The sequence below is a fragment of the Malurus melanocephalus genome, unplaced genomic scaffold (genome assembly GCF_030028575.1).
Source record: "Malurus melanocephalus ecotype Western Australia unplaced genomic scaffold, MMel_1.1 scaffold_63, whole genome shotgun sequence".
NCBI classification, from domain to species: Eukaryota; Metazoa; Chordata; class Aves; order Passeriformes; family Maluridae; genus Malurus; species Malurus melanocephalus.
In genome coordinates, this window is record NW_026623295.1 from 501,379 (window position 1) to 524,720 (window position 23,342).

At 41.8% G+C, this 23,342-nt stretch overlaps 1 protein-coding gene across 1 annotated transcript; it reads right to left on the reverse strand.

The window, feature by feature from the left end:
* Positions 1 to 314: 314 nt before the first annotated feature.
* TNFSF11 (TNF superfamily member 11) lies at positions 315 to 22,862 on the reverse strand. Its single transcript, XM_057366306.1, has 5 exons — positions 22,599 to 22,862; positions 14,279 to 14,446; positions 7,676 to 7,721; positions 7,496 to 7,594; positions 315 to 2,323 (listed from the first exon to the last, which is right to left on the reverse strand). Exons 1-5 carry the CDS (start codon positions 22,815 to 22,817, stop codon positions 1,902 to 1,904), a joined length of 954 nt encoding a protein of 317 aa, XP_057222289.1. The 5' UTR covers positions 22,818 to 22,862; the 3' UTR covers positions 315 to 1,901.
* Positions 22,863 to 23,342: the final 480 nt, after the last annotated feature.

A 23,342-nucleotide genomic window follows, 5' to 3' on the forward strand; every position in this document is an offset into this window, starting at 1 on the left:
AAAACAATATTAACATTAAAAAGAAATGTTTATTATACAGTATAAAATACTTGCTTGAATTCAACTCAGTTCCTTTACAAAAAAAAAATTATTTAAAAGTCTGAGGATTTGTATGAAGCCCCAATTCCTACAGATTTGATTCCTACTGCAATAAATAGCGGGCTTTCCCCACATCATCCGTAGAGCACACRAACACTTCAAAACCCTCCCTTCACCCCCTTACCCCAAAAGTTGCTGTCCCCTGTCCAAATGAACACTAAACATCATGTCAGTACTTGCAGCCTTCCCCTGTGGCCCCCATACCCACCCTCAGATTCCACCCACCCCCTCTCTCGGCCAAGCACTTTACAAGCGACAGCACACGCTGCAGGAGTCTCCCCAGTCAATCTGTTGGCTAAAACGAACAGTGGCCAGCCACTGACAAATAAAGTATAAATGGCTGAGTTGTTCTCAGCTGTCTGTCCTCATAAAACCTGCAAGAATATCTCTTAACTCTGCCACTCATCTGCCAAAGCTGGCAGGAGCGTGCAGAGCTTTAAAAGCTACAGTGGGAGACAAGAACAGGCAATGCAATGACATAAGCTTCACTTTTTCAGGAAACCAAGCTAAAAAAGTTACTGTTCAACTGCAGAATTTAACATTTGCAGATTTTGTTGTAAGAAAATACACCTGTTCAGTAACTATAAATACCCCTCATACATTTTCTGGGGTGTATTATGTATTAATTTCTTTAAATTTTATTTTTACATAATGCCATCTTAATTACCCTYCAGGTTTGAAAGGCACCCAGTGACCAGCAGTGTGGTGTAATTGTTCATGGCATTGGTGTGATTTCGCCTCCCTTAATACTGACAAGTTGAAAAGAAATCTATTAAGTTAAGAAGAACAAGGATATATATTACATTTGCTAATTGCAAATAAMCTCTTATAGCTGCATTTTTTCCCATTGGGATTAAAAAGTGCACCAGTTTAACATGTCTGTACATAAAAACAGTTTAAGACATTAAATATACAAACAGCAAGAGATTTTAAATATTTTGTATCAAATACTATAGGACAATATAATTTACATTTTTTTTACACAAAACATTACACCTGAAATATAACTTTAGATATTACAGAATATAAAAATACATACTTTTTGTTTAAAAAATGTCTTTGCAGGTTCTGGCACAATGTAATACTCTAAAGGCACGCTGTATTTTGGCAATCTATATTTGCAATTAACTGTGCAACAATAATAACACGACCTGTAATAATTAACTTTTTAGAACTGCAAGGTGAGACGATCACCCTTCTTCCTGGAAGGACCCTTTTGAACAGATAAAAGTTAAGCTGAAATGCTCAGGTGTTCTCCAACTCATTTCTACCATGGTCTGAGCTCTCCAACCCTAATGCAGCAAAGCAAAATCAGCCCCAACTCAGCATGTGAAAAGCCACAYCAAATGCAATGGGATTAGTCACACTTTCATTATCTTTGCTGTCTCAGGGTCAGAACACTCAACCTCAAGCAAAATGGAGCCCAAAATGCAAGCTGGGAGCCAAGTTCTGCCCTGACCTATATTTGCAGATGAAACTTGTAAAGGTAGCACAGATTTATCAGATCAGGGCAGAACTTGGAAACAGGAGCTCAATAATATTAATTGTTTTGATTTCAACTACACCAATGCAAAAGGCACAATGACCCCAGTGAGGCCAGTGGAAACAAAAAAGTAAAACTGCTTTAAGACTAAATCAGGAGAACTGTGTAATTTTGCCCTTCCATGCATTTGCGGTAGAAAAACGTGTCTTCAGAGATATATGGCTTATACAGATAYAATTGGGTTCCAGAAGATTTTCAGCTCTTCAAGTTGTTTCTGGACAACTAAAAACTCAAACAAATTTTCAGCACACTGAAAGATTCAATCTAAATCCCTAACTTTAAATGCTCCAAAATAAGTTGCTTCTTGTGAAGAATCCAGTAGCAATGGGTTTGATACCTGGATACTTATCATTTCACCAGATTTTAATTTAAAAAACCCTCCTACATTTACAGAATAAAAATGAAATTCTGAATTCCCTGACCAGTATTTGGTGCTTCCCCCCTTCATCAACACATCAAAGCGCCTCATTTTAAGGTTTGTCTTAATCACATACACCATCAGCTGAAGCCCTCTTTTAGTCAAGTTTCCCGAAGTTTCATGATGTCTAAAACAAATATTGGCGTAAAGGTAGTAAAACCCATCTTGATTAACAATTAGTTTTCCATCACTGAATGTCATATTTGACAAGTTTGCCTGGCCTTTGTCATGATGCCAGGATGTGAGGTTCACTTTGCGAGTTCCTGGAGACAGAAAAAAAAAAGAAAAACAATTATAAGCATTTGACAAGCCCCAACATTTAGAAAGCAGCCTCTGTGTTTTTACAATCAATAGCAACTGGAGTTCTATCGGCTATTAAACAATCATGATAAAAATTCCTAAGAAATTTCCTTTTTTCATCATACACTCTCATATTTCGCTTGCTATTTATAACTGTGCCCTCACAGCAGAACACGTGATGGACTGTGGTACAAAACAGTTGCTCAGCCTATAGTTTGACTGCGCTAAGCAATCATTGCAACATGAGCTCTACATAGACATTGCATTCCACCCAAAATTTTATTCAGGTCACAAATAGTTGAGAGGAACTTGCAAAAGTCATTACTGGTCTTTAACCTGTAAGTGTTTGCAAGGAATAACTAAAACTCTGGGGGGGAAAAAAAAAAAAAAAGCTAAACTGACAATTCCCCAAAGAGAAAACTTATAAAACCTTCCCATATTTTGTGTTCTTATGACTGTAGTGGTAGAAAGGTAAACATATATTCATTTGAGAACACCAAAAAAAGGGGGAAATCAGTGCAATTGCACATGTTTAGTACTACACACTAAGCTGCCTAGACCTTACGTAGCACTTTAAATATTTACGACATAACAAACCTCCTGATAGGCACAAGTCACCAACCGTCTCTTATTCATACCCAGGGCATAGCACAGCAGATGGGAGGTGGCCAACTTGTCCTCCTAACCACTAGCCATTTTCAGCACACAACACTGATTCCAGTTGCTCCCTCCCACTGCAGTGAGCACCAGAGGACTTCACACCTCGGCCTCCCAGTGCACCTAAATGCCTGCTTGAAATATTTGGTGCCTTGTTCTCCCAACATTGAACCAGAACAGCCCATCCTTCCCAAACCTTCCATGGCACATGGCAGGGCACAGTGCCCTCTCCTCCAAGCAGGTACTGAGGCACACCCCAGGACCATCAGTGCTCATAAGCGCGCTGGGGAAACGCCCCAGGTACATCTGGTTAGTTCAAAAGATGCCTCTTGCATCTGTCTGTACAGAAAGGGAGGGGAARTAGGAACAGAGGAATTTCAGAGGGATGAGCCTTCCATAACTGACAAAGGCAAGCAACTTTTCCATGTGAGAGGAGTACTGTAACAGCAGCCCAGAACACAAACCTTCTGGTGTTCTTCCACAAAGACCTAAGCAAAGCAGCAGTTGTCAAAGGCAGATCACAAGTAGCTGCTCCCCTGAAGCCAGGTAGAAATTATGAAAGCAAAATCATAAAGAGAAGCCATCTTCCTGCAGTGCATCAAAAAAGCCATCTGAAACCCATCAATTAACTGGAAGAGACACCCAGATCTTAAATCTCTTATCCCACAATTATTCACCTGCAAGGTATGCCRGGTTAGGGGTACCAGAGCGCACCTCTGAAGCACCAGGAAGTTGTAGAACTTTATGTGCACAGAATTAAATCTGGAGAAATACTGCCCCAAGCAGGGCTGGGCCACTTTCCAGATGAGGAGAATGAGCAAGGAATCACTGCTTGGGTCAGAGGAGAGGCACATTAGATAGAGGACAAGAAGGTAGACCTATGATGGAACAGAAAGGTGTGCTGTGACTGCCTGATGGCACACCAGGTAGTTGCTAGGTGATTTTATTTGCCTGACAAGTACACTTTTTAGTTGCCACTCAAGATGCCATTTTGAAGAAATCCTTAGTGGGAAGATTTTCTGCTGAAGAAGGGGAAAGAGAGCAAATAGGTGCCACAGTCACTCGTAATTGAAAGGGGGGCTGTGGGAGAATTTTGTTCATGTTATTTTGATGTTCAGGGGAATACACTTCATTTGTCCATGGTTAGGTAGATGGACRGGCCAAGAGATGATGGTAGATGACCATGTGTTCTGAGCAGAGGATTTGCACCGATAACCTCTGGAAGCCCCTTCCAAGCCAGACTGTAATGCTATGATTGTGTCAGCYGAGGCAGACAGGCATTTTGCCACAACCGAGAGCTCCAGCAGAGGCGCAGCCAGCAGCACAGCACAAAGATGCCCTGGCAGGAATTATACCATGCTACCTTCATCAGAAGCTCTCAGCACTTCTGGGGGTAATACACTCAGATTTGGGGACATCAAAACAATCAGCACCCTGAAACACAGGAAGTGGAGAAAACTGGAGCATGTAAGTGCCTGATCAGCTTTCCATGTATCAGAAACTCTGACACATAACCCAAGCCACGGGACAGTCAGAAGTGCTGCAGTACAGGACCTTCTGTGAAATAATTTACTTTGGAACCATTTAAAAACCAGCACACGGTAAGTCCTGTTGACAGAGTAGGAAGTGGTCAGGGGATAATAAGTAAAATAGCCTTCCAGACAGGGCAAAAAGCATTTTGAGATTCAAGATAGCACACTCTCTTCCTCAAAACTGAAGATATATAAAAACAATGTCTTGTTTATTTGTGAGCTTAAATTAAGAGTAATAAAAATGAATTAAATAAAATCAATTAGCAAGAAAGAAGATGATGTGAGGTGAACAGAGGATAAAGAAGCTCTGTTTTGATAATTTGTTTGCATCCTAATAGCTTTCAGGTATAAATAAAACCTGAAAAAAGGACCAAAGTAMTGTTTGCTCTGAAAAGTCTTCTGGAGGCAAAGGGCAGCTAAGTCAAACCTGTAGCTGTAAATAGCTCAGAATACTACAGCGTTTCCTTAGRCAGCTACAGGTATCAATTCACACCCCAAATTATATATTTAACATTTATATTTATTTCTGTTTTTGATTTTCCCCTTCAAACTGTGACTAATTTCTGTAATCAGTTTATAAACCAAAATTCACTGTTTTCATTTAAAACCTAGGTAGCATTTATAGTGAGCTCTGGTAAAAACCAACCAGCAAGCATCCAGCTCTAACCTAAGGCAGCAAACTTAAAAAATACACACAGCAAGCCAAACCACTACAGCTTCAGTGCCAAATGGTGGGTGGGGACACCAAGATCTGGAATGGGTTATTTTCCCCCCTCCCTTGCACTATCCCCCCCCAGCTGCAAAGGTCCACTTGAGACTTTGCATTATTGTGAACCAGGTCAAAGCACAACATTCTCTCAGACACTTCTCAGTGCCCCCTCATGAAGAGTGCTCAGTAGAAAATGCTTAAAATCCTGTTTGACAGTGATGAAGACTTTTTTTTTTTTCTGACACTGTTTTTTCTGGGTCAGAGTGATGACAGCAGAGAACTTTAAATACTAAGAACAGATCTGTCCACACTCAGGGATGGCAGAAAACAATTTAGATGTATTTCAGACATGTAGGGTAAAGAATTAGGGGAAGAAAATTGAAGTTGCCATTTGCAGTCAGAGAAAACAAGATGGGAGAGGAAAAATCTCTGGGGACCCTCAGGCAAATTTTTCTTTCTTTATGCTTGTCACTAACCTCTGTGCTACCCAGACAGGTGGGTACTGCCTCATGCCAGTGAGTGTGGTATTAAGGTGCCTCACACCCATCAGGTTCAGGGCTCCAGCTGTCCCTAAGGATGCAGCCCCTMACTGCTGCAATGCTCACGAGGCCTGCAGAAACTGTGCTCATGATTAAACATCCTGACAATGCTCCTCCAAAAGAGGCAAAAGCCAGATCAGAAGGGTGTCTGTGCCCAGCTCATCACATTGGTAAGGAGTGGATCTGCAGCAAAAAAGAACAATGTCTCCCTCTCCATTACCCACTGATGTGCTGTGTCACTCCCTGGAAGGTTAATGCAGCAATGCACAGCAGTAAAAATTATCAGCTGCTGTAAATCACAGCTTCAAAATTACAGTTTACAGCAACATCCAGGTAAGCAACAAATAAATTCCACACAGAAAAAGATGGATTCACAGACTGTGACAATGGCACATACTCCACTTCTGCAGATAAGTGATCTGTTCTACAATTAGCAAATTAATTGAAACCTTCCAAAGATAGATTGCTAAGAGAAGTTTACTGACACTGAATCCTCTACTACTGACCTATTGTAAAAGTAGGTCAAAGCCAAAATCTGACTAAAATAGAGGCCTGTCAGGAGGCATTTGAGCTAACAAGAAAGCTTCTGGAGGTTCTGACTGCCATCTGAGAAGCTGCTTWTAAAGCGCTGGATTGTGGCAATGCCAGTGCACTTGAAAGAATCCCATTCCTCCAGGCAAGAAGCTGTACAGAAGTGCTTTGTCTTTAAATAGAGCAAGAGCAAGGTATTACTATGCAGGCTGCTAAAAATCTCAGATTTCGAGTCTCAACACACCATTCCCCTTTGGTTTGGTTACATAAAACAGAAAAGCAGTGTGCATAGCTCAATTAACAATGAGTTCAGCACTGCAGAACATATAAATCTTCAGAGAAAGGAGACAGTGGTGATCAATGCACCCTTTCTTAAGATCCTCTACCTGATAGCTTCAGAAAAAAACTCTGGTTTACTTCTACCACACCAACTGTTGTACTGAGAATACAGTGAAAAAATCTCAACTGACAGTGCCCCAGGGCAAAAAATAAAACTGTTCTAACATATCTTAGAATTGTAGGAATGAATCCTTTCCTCTGGAGAGTGCTCCAAGGCAGACTCATTTCTTGTTCCCTGATACTGTACTAGCAAGGATATTCCCAAAGCCATCTCAGTACCGGTATGTAGAGAATAAGAGCTCTGGCAAGATAAAAGAGTACCATCCTCTTACCACAGGGGCAGAAAAAARCCACAAGAATATTTTTTCCCCCTACTCAGTAGCTCAGCCCATGTTTGTGCTGGAACACGCTTGTGTGTATGTATGCATCCTCATGGATGGTGTCCAGTGGGAGTGAAGAATTCCTGAAGGGCCCTAAAGGCCAAAGGGAAATGAGAAACTTCAGAGGAGACCATTCAACAYAGATTTTCCTTCCTCACCCCTCACCTGAAGACTGCACAAAGAGGCAGGCCGAGCCCTCAGAGGTTGATCGTGGAAAGTGGTAATTTGAAATGGAGGCCATTCAGTACGAGACTGATAGAAAAGGGAGCCATCGTCTTTTTAACATTACCCCTGCTGCCTCTGAAATGCTTTAATGCTTCCAATTTTTTTCTCACCATCAAAATCTCAACTCCCAGTCTGTTGCTGTTTTGCTCGATTATTTTCATATACTTCACTGTTCAATACATCAATATTACTATTGGAAGTATTCACTAAAAATTGAACTTACCAGATGGAATATTCTTATCATCAATAATGAGATGGGCAAATGGCTGCTTCTCAGGTTTGTTCCTCTTGTACAGTTCAAGTCCTAATGCCTCCATTGCAGCTAGAGATAAAAGAATTGTATTATCCCAAAAGACAAGTTTAGTGGAACTAAACTATTTTTTATTCATAAACCAATGCCTACCTCTTTCTGGTCTTGGTGGTGTTCTYCCCATGGCACGCTGGACTTCCTAAAATGAGAAGGAGACATTGCTTTGATGTTGTCTTGGTTTTGTAATAGTGTTTAGTCTGCACACTTACAATACCCTGGGCATGTATCTGGGGACACTGTTCCACCTACAGCATATTCAGATGTCTGGGACATGCATCATGTAAATATGAAATATATGTAACAGGMACACACAATCAAATTACTTCTAGCAATTTGGTAATTCTAACAAAGGTGGATAGGGAYGATAAAATGTATGGTCTCTGCTTTATTTATTGAAGTAGTGGTGACAGGACATTTACAACCTTTCCTACTTACTGTACTGGGAACATTTCTCCAAGTATAATGGAACAATGACTGTAAGAAGGCATCACATCAAACAATGGAATTTAGGAACTGATTTAATTACTCGGAGTCTAAAGGCAAAGAAAGAGGGCAGTTCCATGCAGGAACTAGTGTKTAATCACTTAAATGACTAAGGAGAGCTAAACCCTCAATTTCATTTGTGATGAGGTAAATGAAAACCTCCACACCTCACAGTCAGCCCCCAGCAGGGAAGGCTGCAAGGCTTTACAATCAAGGCTCACTTCTATCAGGGTATGCAGGGACTGGAACTGAAGGATGAAGCATCTACCCCATCCATACTGGACCACATGGACTGGGTGCCAGACTTGGAAAGCATGTAATTCTTCAAAGCTGCAGATAAATTTTAAGGTGGATGAAACCTATGCAACCCAAACCAAGAACAGCACAAAATGCAGGCATCAGGTACCACAAAAAGCTTTGCTTTTAATCATTSACACCTGTATTCCTTTTGAGAAAAAGATACAAACAGCAGATTTCAAAAATCTAAGCAGCCTGCTCTTGTTATAAGCCTGGACTAAAGTCTTAGTGTTATGCTCAATTCTCAGTTCTGTCTCCTTTTACCCCACSGCTCCCCATCTGTTTTCTAAAAAAACAGGGGTAATATGTTCATTATTCAGAATACTTCACACCATGGAGCCCCCAAGAAAATGGTTAGTAAAAGAAGCCATTTTGCTGAAGACAGCAAGTCATGTCCTCTTTGAAACCTAARAGTGGTCCTTTGCTCCATCTTTATGCCACACTCACTGCTATTTGCCTGATTCAAGTCACATATACGAAATATGTCTCAGATTTGGCCAGATCAGCAAAGTTCCACTGCGCTCTCAATCACTGGGGAGTTTTAGAATTTGAAATCCTGCTCTGAGAACACCTGAAATCGTGCTTTTATGTAAATTTTGCAACCGCAGTGAAATATGTAGCGCCTTAGCCGGTGCATTTATTACTCTCACTTTCCCCTTTCAGTGTTTAAATGTTAAACCAAAATGAAAAGCCACAGCAGTATGGAAGCTGTAGTATGACTATCAAAGCACAATACTTCAGCTGAGATATGCTGATTTCATAGATAAGAATCATGAAGATGCTTTTTGCTGTTGAGACRCGAAGAAAACCAGAAGAATCACAACTTCAAAAACAGCAAAACTCACATCCACCTCTTGCATTTACATTCACTTTGCTTCTCTGATCTTCCTACTTCAATGTCAGTTCTAGGAGCAYGAAAATAAAGTTCAGTTCTAGGAGCTGCACATCAGCATCAGCCACTAGCCACATTTGAGAAGGAAACAGGAAGATGACAAGAGATTGCAAGATTTCAAGGTACTGTGAAAAATGGCAACAGCCTCTAAAGAGAGAGCAAGACATAAGGTAAGAAGAGCCTGGAAGATGGGCCACGGTCTCAGAGATTATAGCAGCACACCTATTCTAACCCTTTTTCCCTTGAAGRGGAGACATCTTTGTTTTCTTGCTTTCTTAGTCGAAACTTCTCAGATGTGGAGTTTATTTTGATATCCTTTCCTCTGGGAGGTCGTGAGGTCGTTGCCTGGAAAGCCTACTGAGCAGATCCAAAACAAAGAACTACGCACACTTTAATTTCCTATTATCTAGACTTTGTACAAAAAAAAAAAAAAAAAAAAAAAAAAAAAAAAAAAAAAAAAAAACCCCATGGTTGTTAACTGCTCAGCCCTTGAAATCCCTGAACTGGTCACCTGCTAATCTACTTTTAATTTACCTTTTTCTCAGGAGCATTGAGTCCTGCTTCTGCACATTTCCAAGGGTGCTCCAGCTTAAGGAGCTGAATCTCTCACCTCCTAAGACCCAGCAGCCTGACTCAGCTCATCTTGCACACAGAATGGCTCTGCTCCTCACCAAAAGCAGCCCGAGCTKCTATTTTAACTGGTGGGGGTGCTGTTCATCTGCAGTGTCACCGCTCGGTAAGCAGGACAGCCACCCGGGGAGCCCTGGGGCACAGCTCTGCTTGCCTGGAGCCCATGGTTTGCTCAGATGGTCAGATCATGGCACTAATAACACCAAGATTGTAGGTTTGAGTCAACTGACACTTCTCYGAACCTGTCAATGGATCAGAAGTGGCTAGACCGTGGACAGGAAATAAAATCCTCCATCAAGTCTCTAAGGTCTGGACTGGTGCCTAGCTCTTCACTTGATTCTGATCTGCCTCATTTTGATTTTTTGAAATTTTGATTTTTTTTTTATGTTGCCTTGGTTTCCAAAAGGAAGATGAAACACATGAACTACTCCCTAGAAAAMAGATATGGATTTGTAGGTTTTCTCCTGAAGAATAAGTAATTAAACACTTCTTGATTTTTTTTTCTTACTAAATGTTCATACAGTTCCAAGGTGCTGATACACAACCCACCTTAGAAAAGCATTTAATCACGTTTTTGCTTCTGATGCTAAAGGACATTTTTTAGCAGATGTCTGAAAGTAGCCTCTTAATGGGATTAAAAAATCCCCTGTGATTCTTACTGCAAGGAACTGAGAGCTGTGACTTTTCAAATCTCTTAAGTATCAACTGTATTTTTTAGCTCCTGAAGTGTCTCACACACTAACTCACAATGTCGATGCTTATTAAGAAGGCAGAAACAGCTCAACAGAACCCGTGACTAAGACACTGCTGTAATGGCACGAAAACTGCTGACAAAACATTACCAGTGACTTCTCTGAAGACTGCCATCCCCAGAACCGTGTGTGATACCAAGCTGTTCAGTTATTTTTAGCAGAACTGTACACAAAAATCACACCACTCTTAATCTTATGACAAGCTGCACTTGTACACCTTTGTCATTTGCTCACTGCCCACCAAGCCAACTCTGCTGGCCTGCTTMCCACATTCCAACCTCCTCCATACACTCACTGTTTAAACAACAAACAAGGAGTTAGTCACAAAAATGRAAAACATGTCTTCCCTTCATCCAAAAAAAAAAAAACAAGAGGCTACTAAGAAGCTCCAAAACTTTCTCATTTTAAAGCTAAAAGTCATGCTTTAAGTGACTGGAAAGTTGGAAACTGCTCTCTACCTCATCCACAGCAGGCTGCAAAAACAGCTCTTGCTTTTCCAGTTATGACCAATGCTGAGGATGCAGAGACAAGGCTACACCTGAACACATGACATTTGTGAAAGGTTTTTAGTCTCCTTTAGCTTTTACAATATCTCAGTATCTACTTTGACCATTTCTAAGTGGCCTTTTGAGACCAATGAGAACTCCTCTGGACAGTCACTTATTGCTTCAGCTGTGGTCTTAAAGCTTCTTTATGCACTTGATTCTTTTATTACCAAGTGGTTTAAGTACAGTTGATACCAGGAAGAAGTATCTGRTTCTCTTGCCGGAAATTCAGCAATCTGAAGAATGCTAATCAGGAAGGAAGTGAAATAGAAAATACATGAACCAATATTAATCAGACTACAGTTTAGAGACCAGTGATACCATCTCTCTCCAAATGAGTAGTCTATTGCTTGCNAAAAAAAAAAAAAAAAAAAAAAAAAAAAAAAAAAAAAGGCATGATGTAAGATTGTAGGATGGAAACCTACAAAATAGTAGTGAAATTTTAACAACTTACAGCAATCACTTGTGAAACCTTTACTTGGTCCATAACTGTGCTCTTTAAATGTCTGCTAAGTATATGGATCTCTTTATAAATGCTGCCCTGGAGGTCTAGCAAAGCACTCTGTTGCCATGTGGGAGAATAGCTTATGCCTGAACTCCACAGGCAGCTAGAAGCTGGGAGCATTGCCAAGGAAAGTTACTTATGGATTGACCCAAGATATGTTTGTAGTCCTTTCCACTTCAGGCTCATAACAGACTTCATAAGGACTGTGGTTAGTGCATCTGGACTGCCAAAAGCTTTTTAGGCTTACATGGAAAAAAATTAAGCAAACAGACTGGCTAGGAAAGTATATTATTTGTCTGCTTGAAAGTTTATATGCAATATTGAAAATATGCTCTCTACTTTGTAAGCTGTTCCTTAAGCAGAGGTTTTATCCTGGAATATGTTAAAGAATCAATCATTAGATCTTGATTAAAAGAAAAAAACTTTAYTTTTTTTTAGGAGACAAGTATTTCTAGACTGGACCTTGCAGCCCTACTACAGTGGTTTCATAAGAGCACTTTCATTTTCAACATCAATCCCTGCTTTACATTTAAGCACCACGTCTACAGGTGTGCAAAGAAAACCGATGAGAACTGTTGCGGGAAGCTAGAAGCTGTAACCAGACCATAAACCTGAGCAAAAGAAAGTTGTCTATTTTCATTTCCTGAACAGCTTGAATTGCAAAAGGCAATATATTGAAAAATCATGAAACATAAATGGTATTTTGAAGTGTTCCATTTCAGTCACTAAGCATGCTGCCAGTTCAAATAAGGATACTGGCTCTTAAACATACATAACTTAGAGCCTTTAGATTCTCCTTATGGAAAATGAAGAAAGCACAGACAGCAGGAAACCTCCTTCAAATTCCATTAACTGGATCCCCACACACCAAGGACTAGCACAACTGCAAACAAGTTACAGCTTCATCTCTGCTCTTCGTTGTTGCAGGGCCAATGAAAGCCAGAGCTCTGAGATGATGATAAAGTCTGCCTTGACACTGTTACTTTCACTTCTCTGATGTACTGAAAAGATGCAAAAAGCCTCCGGTCGTCACCTTCCTATCTATTTTTTCCCTCTGTCATTGATATAAGATGACAAAGCATCCAGACCACCAGCACAGCTGCTTAATAAGCTCCGTTGTATTCAAAGGAAATTCAGAGTCTAATTACTTTGGCAAGGGAAATTTTATTGTTCTCAAAGTAATGGCCATCAGACAAAAAAGTTATCCCTACTCACTACTTATCCTGGCCAAGGACATTGCAGCACTAAACCTCCATCCAGACTGGCAGGATATAAAGCCYCAGCTAAAGCCAATGCCTTCGTTCAGTAACCGTCAGCGAGTGACCAGAACACAGGGYTTCCCACTGCCTTACTGTAACCAGCTCCTTGCTCCATCACGGGAATCACATGAATGAGCAGCCCAGCACACATGGAGGTGCAGCAAGAAAGGCTCTATAAAATCCAGGAGGAAAGAAATCATCCTACAGACTTAACCCTTTGTTTCCCCCTTAAGGTCTTGAAGGAGATGGCTAGCAAAAGGGACAAGGCATGGACTCCTGTTTCTCTGTGTTTTGTTCACAAAAAGATCTGTCACTCCCAGTTCTCTGTTAAAAGCAAACATCACATTAGCACAATTCAAATACTCTAAATTTAGCTCAAATACAGTTCATGCTAAAGTGTATGTGAGTTCAGCTCGAATCTATTGTAATGCCCTTAATGAAAAACTACCAGTCCTATGCAGATGTGAAGCAGTAAAGTTGTAATGGGCCTGATAAGCCAGGAAAACCAAATACCATAGCAGACATCCATCAGTTACAAAGCCCACAATTAGCACTAAACACTATCATGAACACAAAGAGATCAAAGGCAGTAACTGCAGTAAAAGGAGACTGTTGCATATTTCCAGCTTGCCCAGGCTTCTTCATTAGGGCTGACTACATTTGTCATTTGTGTTTGGGAACAAGCAGCATTCTCAATTCCTGGGCAAAGACCACCCAGTTATCATGCTATGGCAAAGTAGGAATTATGCCAGCTTGAGAATGGTCTGCACAGAACTGGCAAAGTGAGCAAAACCAAATATCCCTCATTGTGGGCAGCAGACAGAGTAAGAAATAAAAGCAAATGAGAGCAAATGCTATCTCCCTTTTCTTCAGGCAACATTTTGCTTGCTGATGATCTTGACTTAAGAGAACCTTGTCTGCAAGATTCCTTTGAAGAGTGTGGATTAGACACTTGTTATGAGCACCCAAGGTGTTGGAAAATGCACGCAAACATTGGCATAAATGAATACCATTGAGGCCGATCCAAATGTCAGAACGGCTGACCACCTAACTGCAATCAGTTTTCTATTTTCTGTGCAACTTCAACTCTCCCTTTCTTAAAAAAATAAAAAAAAAAAAAAAAAAAAAGTAAAAAAGTGGGCTAGAATGCAGAATTGGTTAGCCATTACCAGGTTCATGAGCAAACACAATGCAATCTTGGATGAAACTTCAGGTGTTATTCAAACATCAGAAAATAATTTACAGAACCTACCTCCGAATGCAGAATTTTGAAAAATTGTTTTAAGTTCAACAGGACCATGAAATAAGDGAACACACAGTGTGTGCCACTTACCCTCTGCACAGCCCTTTGGAGAGCCTGTTTCACACTTCTACAGGATTCTGGCATTAACTTCGCTTCTTGACTTTCAAAGGACGCATCATGCAAGTCTGTACTTTCTTGGTGTCCAAACAGCGTTCTGACACAGTGCGCATGTTCCTTTGAAATTCTAGTAGGGTCCATCTGAAACAAAAACATAAGCACAACCACAGTTCTTAGTGTTAGAGACACTCTTCAACAACCTGAAAGTTTGGCACCTGGCTAAGTTTATTATCTAAATTTTCATTATAAACAATGCAGAGAAAAAAAAGTGTCCAACATCAAGGTTTATTTTATCCAGCAAACATGTGAGATAGGAGAATTAATTATTTTCTAGTGCTGCCTACTTCATTAGCTTAGAATAGATATGTGACTTTCAAAAGCTAAAGATAAATCCCATTCCTATGATAAAGTCAATAATCTTGAACTCCATTTTTCAACCACTCAGTGCAATATCACAGTCATTTTTGCAGGAAACATACATAGCTATTGTTTGCAAGATGACAAAAAAAAGCTATTGTTTGTAAGATGATAGACAAATGCCAAGTAGAGAAACTTGGGGAAAGTATGTATGTGTGTGTATGGCACATCATTTTCAAGAGGAGAACAGAAGTTATCTCTGAAATTATTTTATCACTGAACCCATATCACTGAAACTGTCAGTCAGGTATCACTGGAACTATTTGACGGATGTGCTCATTGTGGCTGGGATAGAGTTTATTTTCTTTACAGTAGCTGGTATGGGGCTGTGATTTGGATTTGTGACCAAAACAGCATTGATAACACAGGGAGGGAGGTGTTTGTTACAGCTGAGCAGTGCTGACACTGAGCCGGGGCCTTTTCTGCCTCTCACCCCAACAGAGAGAGGAGCTGGGGGTGCACAAGGAGCTGGGAGGGGACACAGCCTGGACARCTGACCACAACTGACCAAAGGGATATCCCAGACCAAATAGCATCATGCTCAGCATATAATGCTGAGGGGAAAAAGAAGGAAAGGGATGACATTTGGAGTTATGGCATTCGTCTTCCCAAGTAACTTTATGTATGACAGAGCCCTGCTTTCCTGAGGATGGCTGAACAGCCGCCAGCCCATGGGAAGTGGTGAATGAGTTCCTTGTTCTGCTTTGCTTATGTGTGCAGCTTTTGCTTTACCTTTTAAACTTTATCTCAACCCATGAATTCTCACTTWTACTCTTCCAATTGTCTCCCTAACTCCAACAGGGAGTGAGGAGCTGTGTGGAATTTAGTTGCCAGCTGGGATTAAGCCACAACAGTGGCAAGGGATATTGCTGTATGAAAGAGTCATCAAAACAGCAAAAATCAAAAGACTAAAAGATTATTCAGCTGCACCACAGAACACTTCTGCGTCAGGACAGAGAATGGTAAGATAAGACTATCTGCAAGACATTTTCAGCGATCAGTCTTTGTGACTGAATCAAGTATATTTTTAAATCTTGAATCCTCTCAGTAGGTATAATGAAGATATTCCAATTGTTAGGATTTTACCTTGACAGTTTTATTGCATTAACACTACTTTAAACCATTCCATCCTCTCTTCACATACACCAAATCTTTTACACTCAAGAGATTTTAACGACTTTCAGAGATGGCCTAGAAATTGGTCTCAACTTCCATTAACTCCTGCTAACTATACCAACTAGCCTATTAGAGAACATTTACTTCTATCTTTCTGATTAGGTGGAAGGAACAATTTTATCTGAGAATTACAAAAAGTTATTTGTAATTACAATGTAGGAATACCAAGACACTGAAGACAGTGCCTAGTGTTCAGTTTCCTTTAACACAGCACTGGACAATACAGCACATCAAATAGAASTTTTTCCCAATACAAAACAGCGAATCAAACAGAGTGAATCAGACATGTTATATTATTTGTTCACAGGAATATAAAGTCAAGTCTCTAACCCCTAAGAAATTAATTAACTTGAAAACATAAGGTTAGCATTACAGAGCTGAATTAAAGTCTACACCAGACAGGCAGCCACCCACTAATCACACACAGAAAAGAGACATTTGTTGCACAGACAGCAGTACCAAATGCCATCTCCTCCATCACCATCCTTCTGCTCAAGTCTCCAGATGGAACGTTCTTCATCTGATTCATTAAGACCAGTATGTGACCCTATGATCTGGTTTAGCTGTCTCAGTCATCCCTGCAGATTTGGAATTAATAATATGAAACAATGAAACATGGTGATAAAAGGTTAACCCGAAGATCAGAAGATGCCACAGCTTTCAGCAGAGGGGTAGCAGTGACTTACAGAATGGCTCAGATGCAGTAACATCTTCCTGTGATGGCCTGACACAGCTGAACCCCAAAGAAAATCTGTGTAAAGCCACTGCAGMACTATGAATTAAGTGCTAAAAACTACATTAACGCCTTCTGAAGTCAGCCACTGCAGCACAGCCACATTAACTGCATAAGGAGATCTAAACCAGCATGTCTGTGCTCTCATCCTCTTGGCCAAAGAATTTAATTCCTGGATTTCAATCTCCTAAATCAGTAACAAGGGAGGAATTTTTGCTGGCAAAATTTCTTGTAAGATTAGCTCCCCAAAACCAAGTCACTCCAAATATCAGGCAAGCATCAGAGCCAGTAGAGGGATACGCATAGGAATGAAATAGCAGGAAGGCAGCGCTAGCTTTAAACAAGTGTAAAATTGCACTCTAAAAGCATCTCTCACACTATCTCCCACTTGYATTCCAAAGTCAGGAAACCAACTGTAGACTAAAATAATTAAGAAAAACCCCAAAACSACAAAATGTTTACCAACCGCTGCTAAAAGGGGGTTAATGTAGAATGATTYGGGTTGGGAGGCACCTTTGGAGGTCTCTGGTCCAGCCCCCTGCTCAAAGCAGGACCAACTTGTAACTTAGGTCAGATGGGTTAAGGCCTTGTCTAGACAAGTTTTAGGGAACATCCACCAATGGAGACTTCCAGCCCCTCTGGGCAAACTGTCCTAAAATTTCACCATTTCCAGTGTACAAAAAAACCTTGGTTTTGATGTCCAGTCACAGTTCTTGCTGCAACTTATGACTGTGCCTCTTGTTYTTGCTGTGCACCTCTGAAGAGCCTGACATCTTTAGGCAGCTAAAAACAGTAATTAGCCTCCCTTACCTCAGTGTCCTTTGCCAGGTTCGAAGAATCCAGTTCTCCATTCCTTTATACATTACAGCCCCTACCTGTCACTGCTGGACTCTTTCCAGGGCATTGACATGACTCTGGTACTGAAGGGCCCAAAGTAGGACCYGTTATTTCAGATGTAGCCCTCTCGTGTTGGGGTTGTTGGACACCTGAGGGAACTGATGCCTCTAACAGGATCTGGATATCCAGATACTCCCTCTACTCAAATCACAGGATAGAAGATAGAAAGCTACCATAAAATAACTGCCAGTAGACACTCATTTTTACCAGTAATTCTACTAGTCAGAGACCATCATTCCCATTTTGGATTTATTAAAACACATCTTCAGAAYAACAGGCAAGAAAACTAGGTTTTACAGCACAAAGATCATGAAATTTTTAAAGGCCTGAGTGSCCAGCATGACAAATCATGTCAGCATATACTCACAGCTATCACACACCAGCAATCACTCAAATGTGTCACACAATTCTATACCACAACAGTAACAGCAGGTACCACAGAATCACTTGCTCAGATTATAGTTTATCTCCTGAAGGCTTGAGACAGAAAAACAGGAGCTCTGCACCTACAGGTAAAAGACTGAAGCTTAATGAAAACACTGCAACTGATGTCTTCAGCAGCTTGGAGCTGTGCAGCCTATCTTGACTARAACTGCAAGTCTCTAGAGATTTGCTGTTCGATAAGGGGAAACTCTGATATTGGGACTAGCTAAMCTACCTGTTGTCCTTACCTTTTTCAAAGAATACCTAACTTTCACCACAATAAACTATGAAAATTATCTCACTTGTCTGAAAAGGCATTCTCAGAAATTCTTCACCTTTCATCTTTACAAAGAACACACACTGAACTGCCATGGCTGTAAACAAGCACTACCAAGCACTAAGATCAAAACTGGGGAAGTAGAGATGCTCAGAAAAACTTCCAAAGATGCGTTTTGAGAAGAACTTCTGAAGAACAAGAAAATTATCATGAAATACCAAAAGCAGCTTGCTAACTTGCAGGGCACGGCACCTTCTGAAAAAGTCCTGAAAATTTAATATTTAGAAGAAACATCAAGATGCAAACAAAAATAAAGGARAAAGTTTTATAAAGTGTGAAGTAACCTAAATACCCTGAAAGAATTAAACTAAGGAGAGGAGTGTCTAGCTTACTTTTTAATATCCATTTTGCCTGGCCTTGAAATCAGATCAGACTCTTCAGTGCCCCCTGATCTTCAGCATATCTCTCATCATTCCAGTTGTATTTCTGGACACTTTGCACCCAATTCAGGGCAGCCATAATGAATTCCAGCRTTGTGGGTGAGACCAAATGAACTTACTGATTTAGGAACCAATTTTCTGATGTRAAAATAGTCAGTTTGGTTTTGAAAGGCACAATACATTCCAGCCACCTTTACTATTAAATTTTGCCTCAATTATGCACTGTTACAGTATTGCATTAAACACTTACAACAATAAATGTTTAACATTTATACTTGTACTTCTTTTCGAACTTAAACCACTTTCCAGACTATCAAATATCACTTTGCACTCCATGACCTTTCTTCCCCCGAGAAGGGGTTCTTCCAGGCTTCCAAGAGATACTGACTCCCAGCAAGCTGTTTTTCTGTTAGCCACAATGCTCWCAAAACTACAGATGAAGCTGAAAGGCAATTGTTCGAAAACAAACCACAGTGAAAGTCAGAGTTCCACATCAGCATGAAATGGCAATAAAAATCTGACTTCCAGGTCACCATTTATCCAAGTATGAACTCTTCAATCTGATAGAAYACCTAACATCTGTACAGACTTTTTCAAAATGGAAAAAGTGCATACTCCTACAGGTCTAGCTTTACCTGTGGGAGTTAGACACCCAGCCACCCCATTTCAGTTTGGGCATTTCCAGTTTGCTTCAATGCCCTCCAGTTCAGTCAGTTCAATGTTAGACCAGGCTCCTACTCTTTTGGGTTCTAAGTGCACTAAGGAAATAGACCAAAGAGAAAAGCTTAAAATCTAAGCTTTTGGAGACTACACCTCAGCATTTACCAGTGAAAATTTAATAAAATACTTTGCTCTCTCATCTCATGCTGTGCATAGGTCTCTATTGAGTGATGATCTCAAGCTACTCCCAGTATCTAACTAAATTTTCATGGCATTTTCATAATGAGAAAATATTCCTCAAAGTATGAGCAAAATAAATGCTTAAAACAAATATATTTTGTGGTTGTTTAATTTCCTTGATTCAGCACACTGCACAGGATAGACCAAAAAGCAAAGTTAGAATATCCTAAATGTTTTTACATTTCAGAACACTATTATGAGAATATTGGTAAAATTCAAACTCGTTGCTTTTTTTTTTCCTTCTTTCTCAACATACCAGCTCATTGTCTCACTTGCATTGCACTGCATTATTTCTTGGCCACAAACATGTGTTTACCCGTGAAAACCTAGTGTCAGTCTCAGTTATGTGTCTTGTGAAATTCCAAATGCTCAAGCCACAAAATAAACAAAATTAAGGAAAAACCAAAACCTCAACTATTGTCTCAGCTTATACTGTGTCATGATCCAGCCCAAATGATTTTATGCGAATACAGACAAAATGTGAACGGTAAAACTGAGTCAGAGTTTACTCAGACTCTTAGATAGGGTTTTAAAGAGCTTCTAAGATGCATAATTTCTTAATATCAGCATATACAGTCAAACCTTTCTAATCCACATTTTCTTAATTTGCCAAGCAAACAATTCAAGWCTTTTCATGAACTGTTTCTACTAGGTCCTCTTTATTTTAATGAAATTAATACAAAATAAAGTGCTGTTATTAAAGTACAAATTTAGATAGCTGAAATTTACACTGAAAAGGCCAAATTGAGGCAGCGTAATATAATCAAACTTCACAGAAATGTTTTCCAAAAAAGAGGTCTGATCGTGTCTTATATAAATAACACAAATCTCTAAGAGTGTGAAATAAGAATTAACTTCTGCAGAACCTACTATATTTTTCCATCTATCTTATTTCACAATTATAAATGGTGAGCAAATAGGAATTATCATATATTCTTATAGCGAATAATGTATCTACTGCAGGAGTATACTTATTATTCTATTTTGCAGTGATGACATTTTCTCCATTAAGAATTTTTTAGGCAAGACTTCAGCCAAGCCTTCACTGAGCTTCATCACCTCTTCTAGATGTTTTGGAAGCTCATATTTACAAAGGCCCCCATTCAGCAGCACTACTACAGGAACAAGTACCTAGCAAGAGAGTTAAGCTGTCAAATGCAGAGTTACACCTGGACCATGCCATTTTTTAAATCAASTTAGCAAAGAAAAGTAGCCATTATGGTTCTTTTTACCCTTTGTTAGGCACACATGAAGAACTGACARGTACCTATCAGAAAGAGTCTTTAATAAAGGAGTATACTTTGATTAGTTGTTTTGATTGCAATGACTCTCTAGGCCACTAATGAATATATAGCTGTGCATCCCTGAGCTATGTTTTGACAAGAATGTCTTTTCAAGTTCATGAACATCTGGAGTGAAAAACATTCCCCTGTCACAAGCTGAAACAGGCATTCATTTATTTCACTGTCAAGAAAACAAGTAGYTTTAAGCTACTTTACAATGAGTCCCAGAAATTAGATGTCACCCTTCTGAAATATACAAGTTATGATTAACTAAGTGCTGTACTGCCGTTACATTTTATTTTTGGAAAAATGGAAAACACAAAGCCATTGTCGGTAARAAAATATGAAATGGTCTGCATAATAAATCCTCAGCAGCCCTATTGTACATTTGACAGTCAGACATTCATTGATTAAGTGGGTATACACTTGTGCAACACCTGTTTTCAGAGCGCACCTTGTTAAGAAATCCAGCCTGCTACCTCAAGATCAAGTGCCTCTACCTAGAAAGTTAACCGAAAGAAACAGATTTCCACTCYCTGCCGACTTCAAATGAAAAGTACACACAACAGAAGTACCACTTCCATGACGGCAGCGGGACCCACATTAATAGAACTAATTAGCATCCGACAATAAAGCAAGGCAGAAATCTAACACCTAGCCCTGAGAACCAACTAGCTGGCAGCTCCCCACTTCCTCTGAGAGAGATCAGCCTTGCAGGGTAAGAGATGCAGCAGCGAGGGAATCCAGGCAGCYGAGCCATTTCCAAGAAGCAGGCTCCTCTTCTCTCCGAAAGCCCAACCGCTCRTCACCTTATCTGCCCCCACAGCGACACCTCCCCGCGCTCCTCTCGGCACGCACCKCTGCCTCTCCTGAGGCATCCCGGCAGACTTGCGGCCAGGCAGGTGCGGGGCGCCTCTCTCCCAGAAATGCCCAGAGACCCAGGAAAAGCTCCTGGGCTGCAGTAGGCACCTCTGGCCCTGCACAGCATGTCAGACAAACCATGCCAAGTGGTGTTGCATGGTGATATTTTCTGTCCTTAAAACAATTGCTCATGCTGGTGAAACGCTCATGGCAGCCCAAGACCTCAGCTATGTCACAGAATCAGAGTATGCTGAGCTGGAAGGGACCCTCAAGGATCATCAAGTCCAACTCCTGACCCCGCACAGCAACATCTCCAAAAATCACGCCATGGCCTGAGAGCATTGTCCAAACACTTCTTGAGCTCTGTCAGGCTTGGTGCTGTGACCACTTCCCTGGGGAGCCTGTTCCAGTGCCCAACCATCCTCTGGGGGAAGAACCTTTCTCTAATATCCAATACCAAACTTTTCTCCAKTAGAAAACTGAAAGTCAATCATTAAAAACCAAAGCCCTGCAAGACTTTGATGAAGGATCAGGACTAAACTGTTTCCCGAATCAGGGAACCTCTCATGTCCACCCTCGCTGCGCCGCCCTGTACCCCAAAATGCATCCGATGCTTGGAGCGCGACCTGGAACCCCTCGGCCCGAGCAGCTCCAGTGAGCAGGGGACAGCACAAGCTGGGCATGGCACTGGGAGCCCACCAGCCCTATCCCTCTCAGAGCTGGATCAACTTCAGAGACAGATAAAGTTGTTCTCAAACTTTTCCTTGTATTTCCTTTTTTAAGTTATCGCCTYGATCGCATCGACACGAGGGTGCTCCCCTCTTCCGACGGGTGCGAGGCGGCCGCACTTCCCATGRTGGAAGCGCCCGCGCCGGTCCCCGCTTACCTGAGCTCGGAAGTAGAGGAAGAGGGCCACGCTGCAGACCACCTGCCCCAGCCCCAGCAGGACGAGGGCGACGAGGAGAGAGCGGGACGCGGGCGGCGGGTGCGGGTGCGCGGGCGGCGGCGGCGGCGGCGGGGCCGGGGCGCTCTCGTGGGCGGCGCCGCTGCCCAGCTCCTCGGAGCCGCGCAAGTACTTGGTGTAGTCTCGACTGGCGCGACGCATCGCAGCTCCGCTCCGCTCCGCTCCGACGGCTCCACACGCGGCTCCGCCGAGCTCCCCAGCGCCGGCAAAACAACCTCGCCGCCCCGGCCGGGCACCTCTTATAAACTGGGCGGCCAATCAGCCCCGGGCGGCGCGCCCCGGCCGCCCTCCGCCTCCTCCCGCCCGCCGCCGCCACACACACCACCGCCGCCCCCTCCTCGCCTCGCCTCCCCGAGCACAGACCGGCCCCCGCCGGCCCGGCCCGGGTCGGGTTGGGTCGGGCCCGCCCCTGCCCCCAGTGCCCCGTCCCCGCCGCCGGGCAGGTTGCCCAGGGACCGCGGTCGGCGCTGCTGCGCCCCGCGCAGCGGAACCTCCGCGCCACCGTGGGTGAGCACCGCACGGGCGGCTCTGCCTCCGCCGCCTCCTGCCCCCTCCTCRCCCTTGCCCCACTCAGGTTTGCGTTCCACCCGTCAGCCGAGACTTCCCTGAGCCCTCGATGCATCTGGAGGGTCCTTTTCCCCTAAATTCCCGGTRTCTGGAATCAGC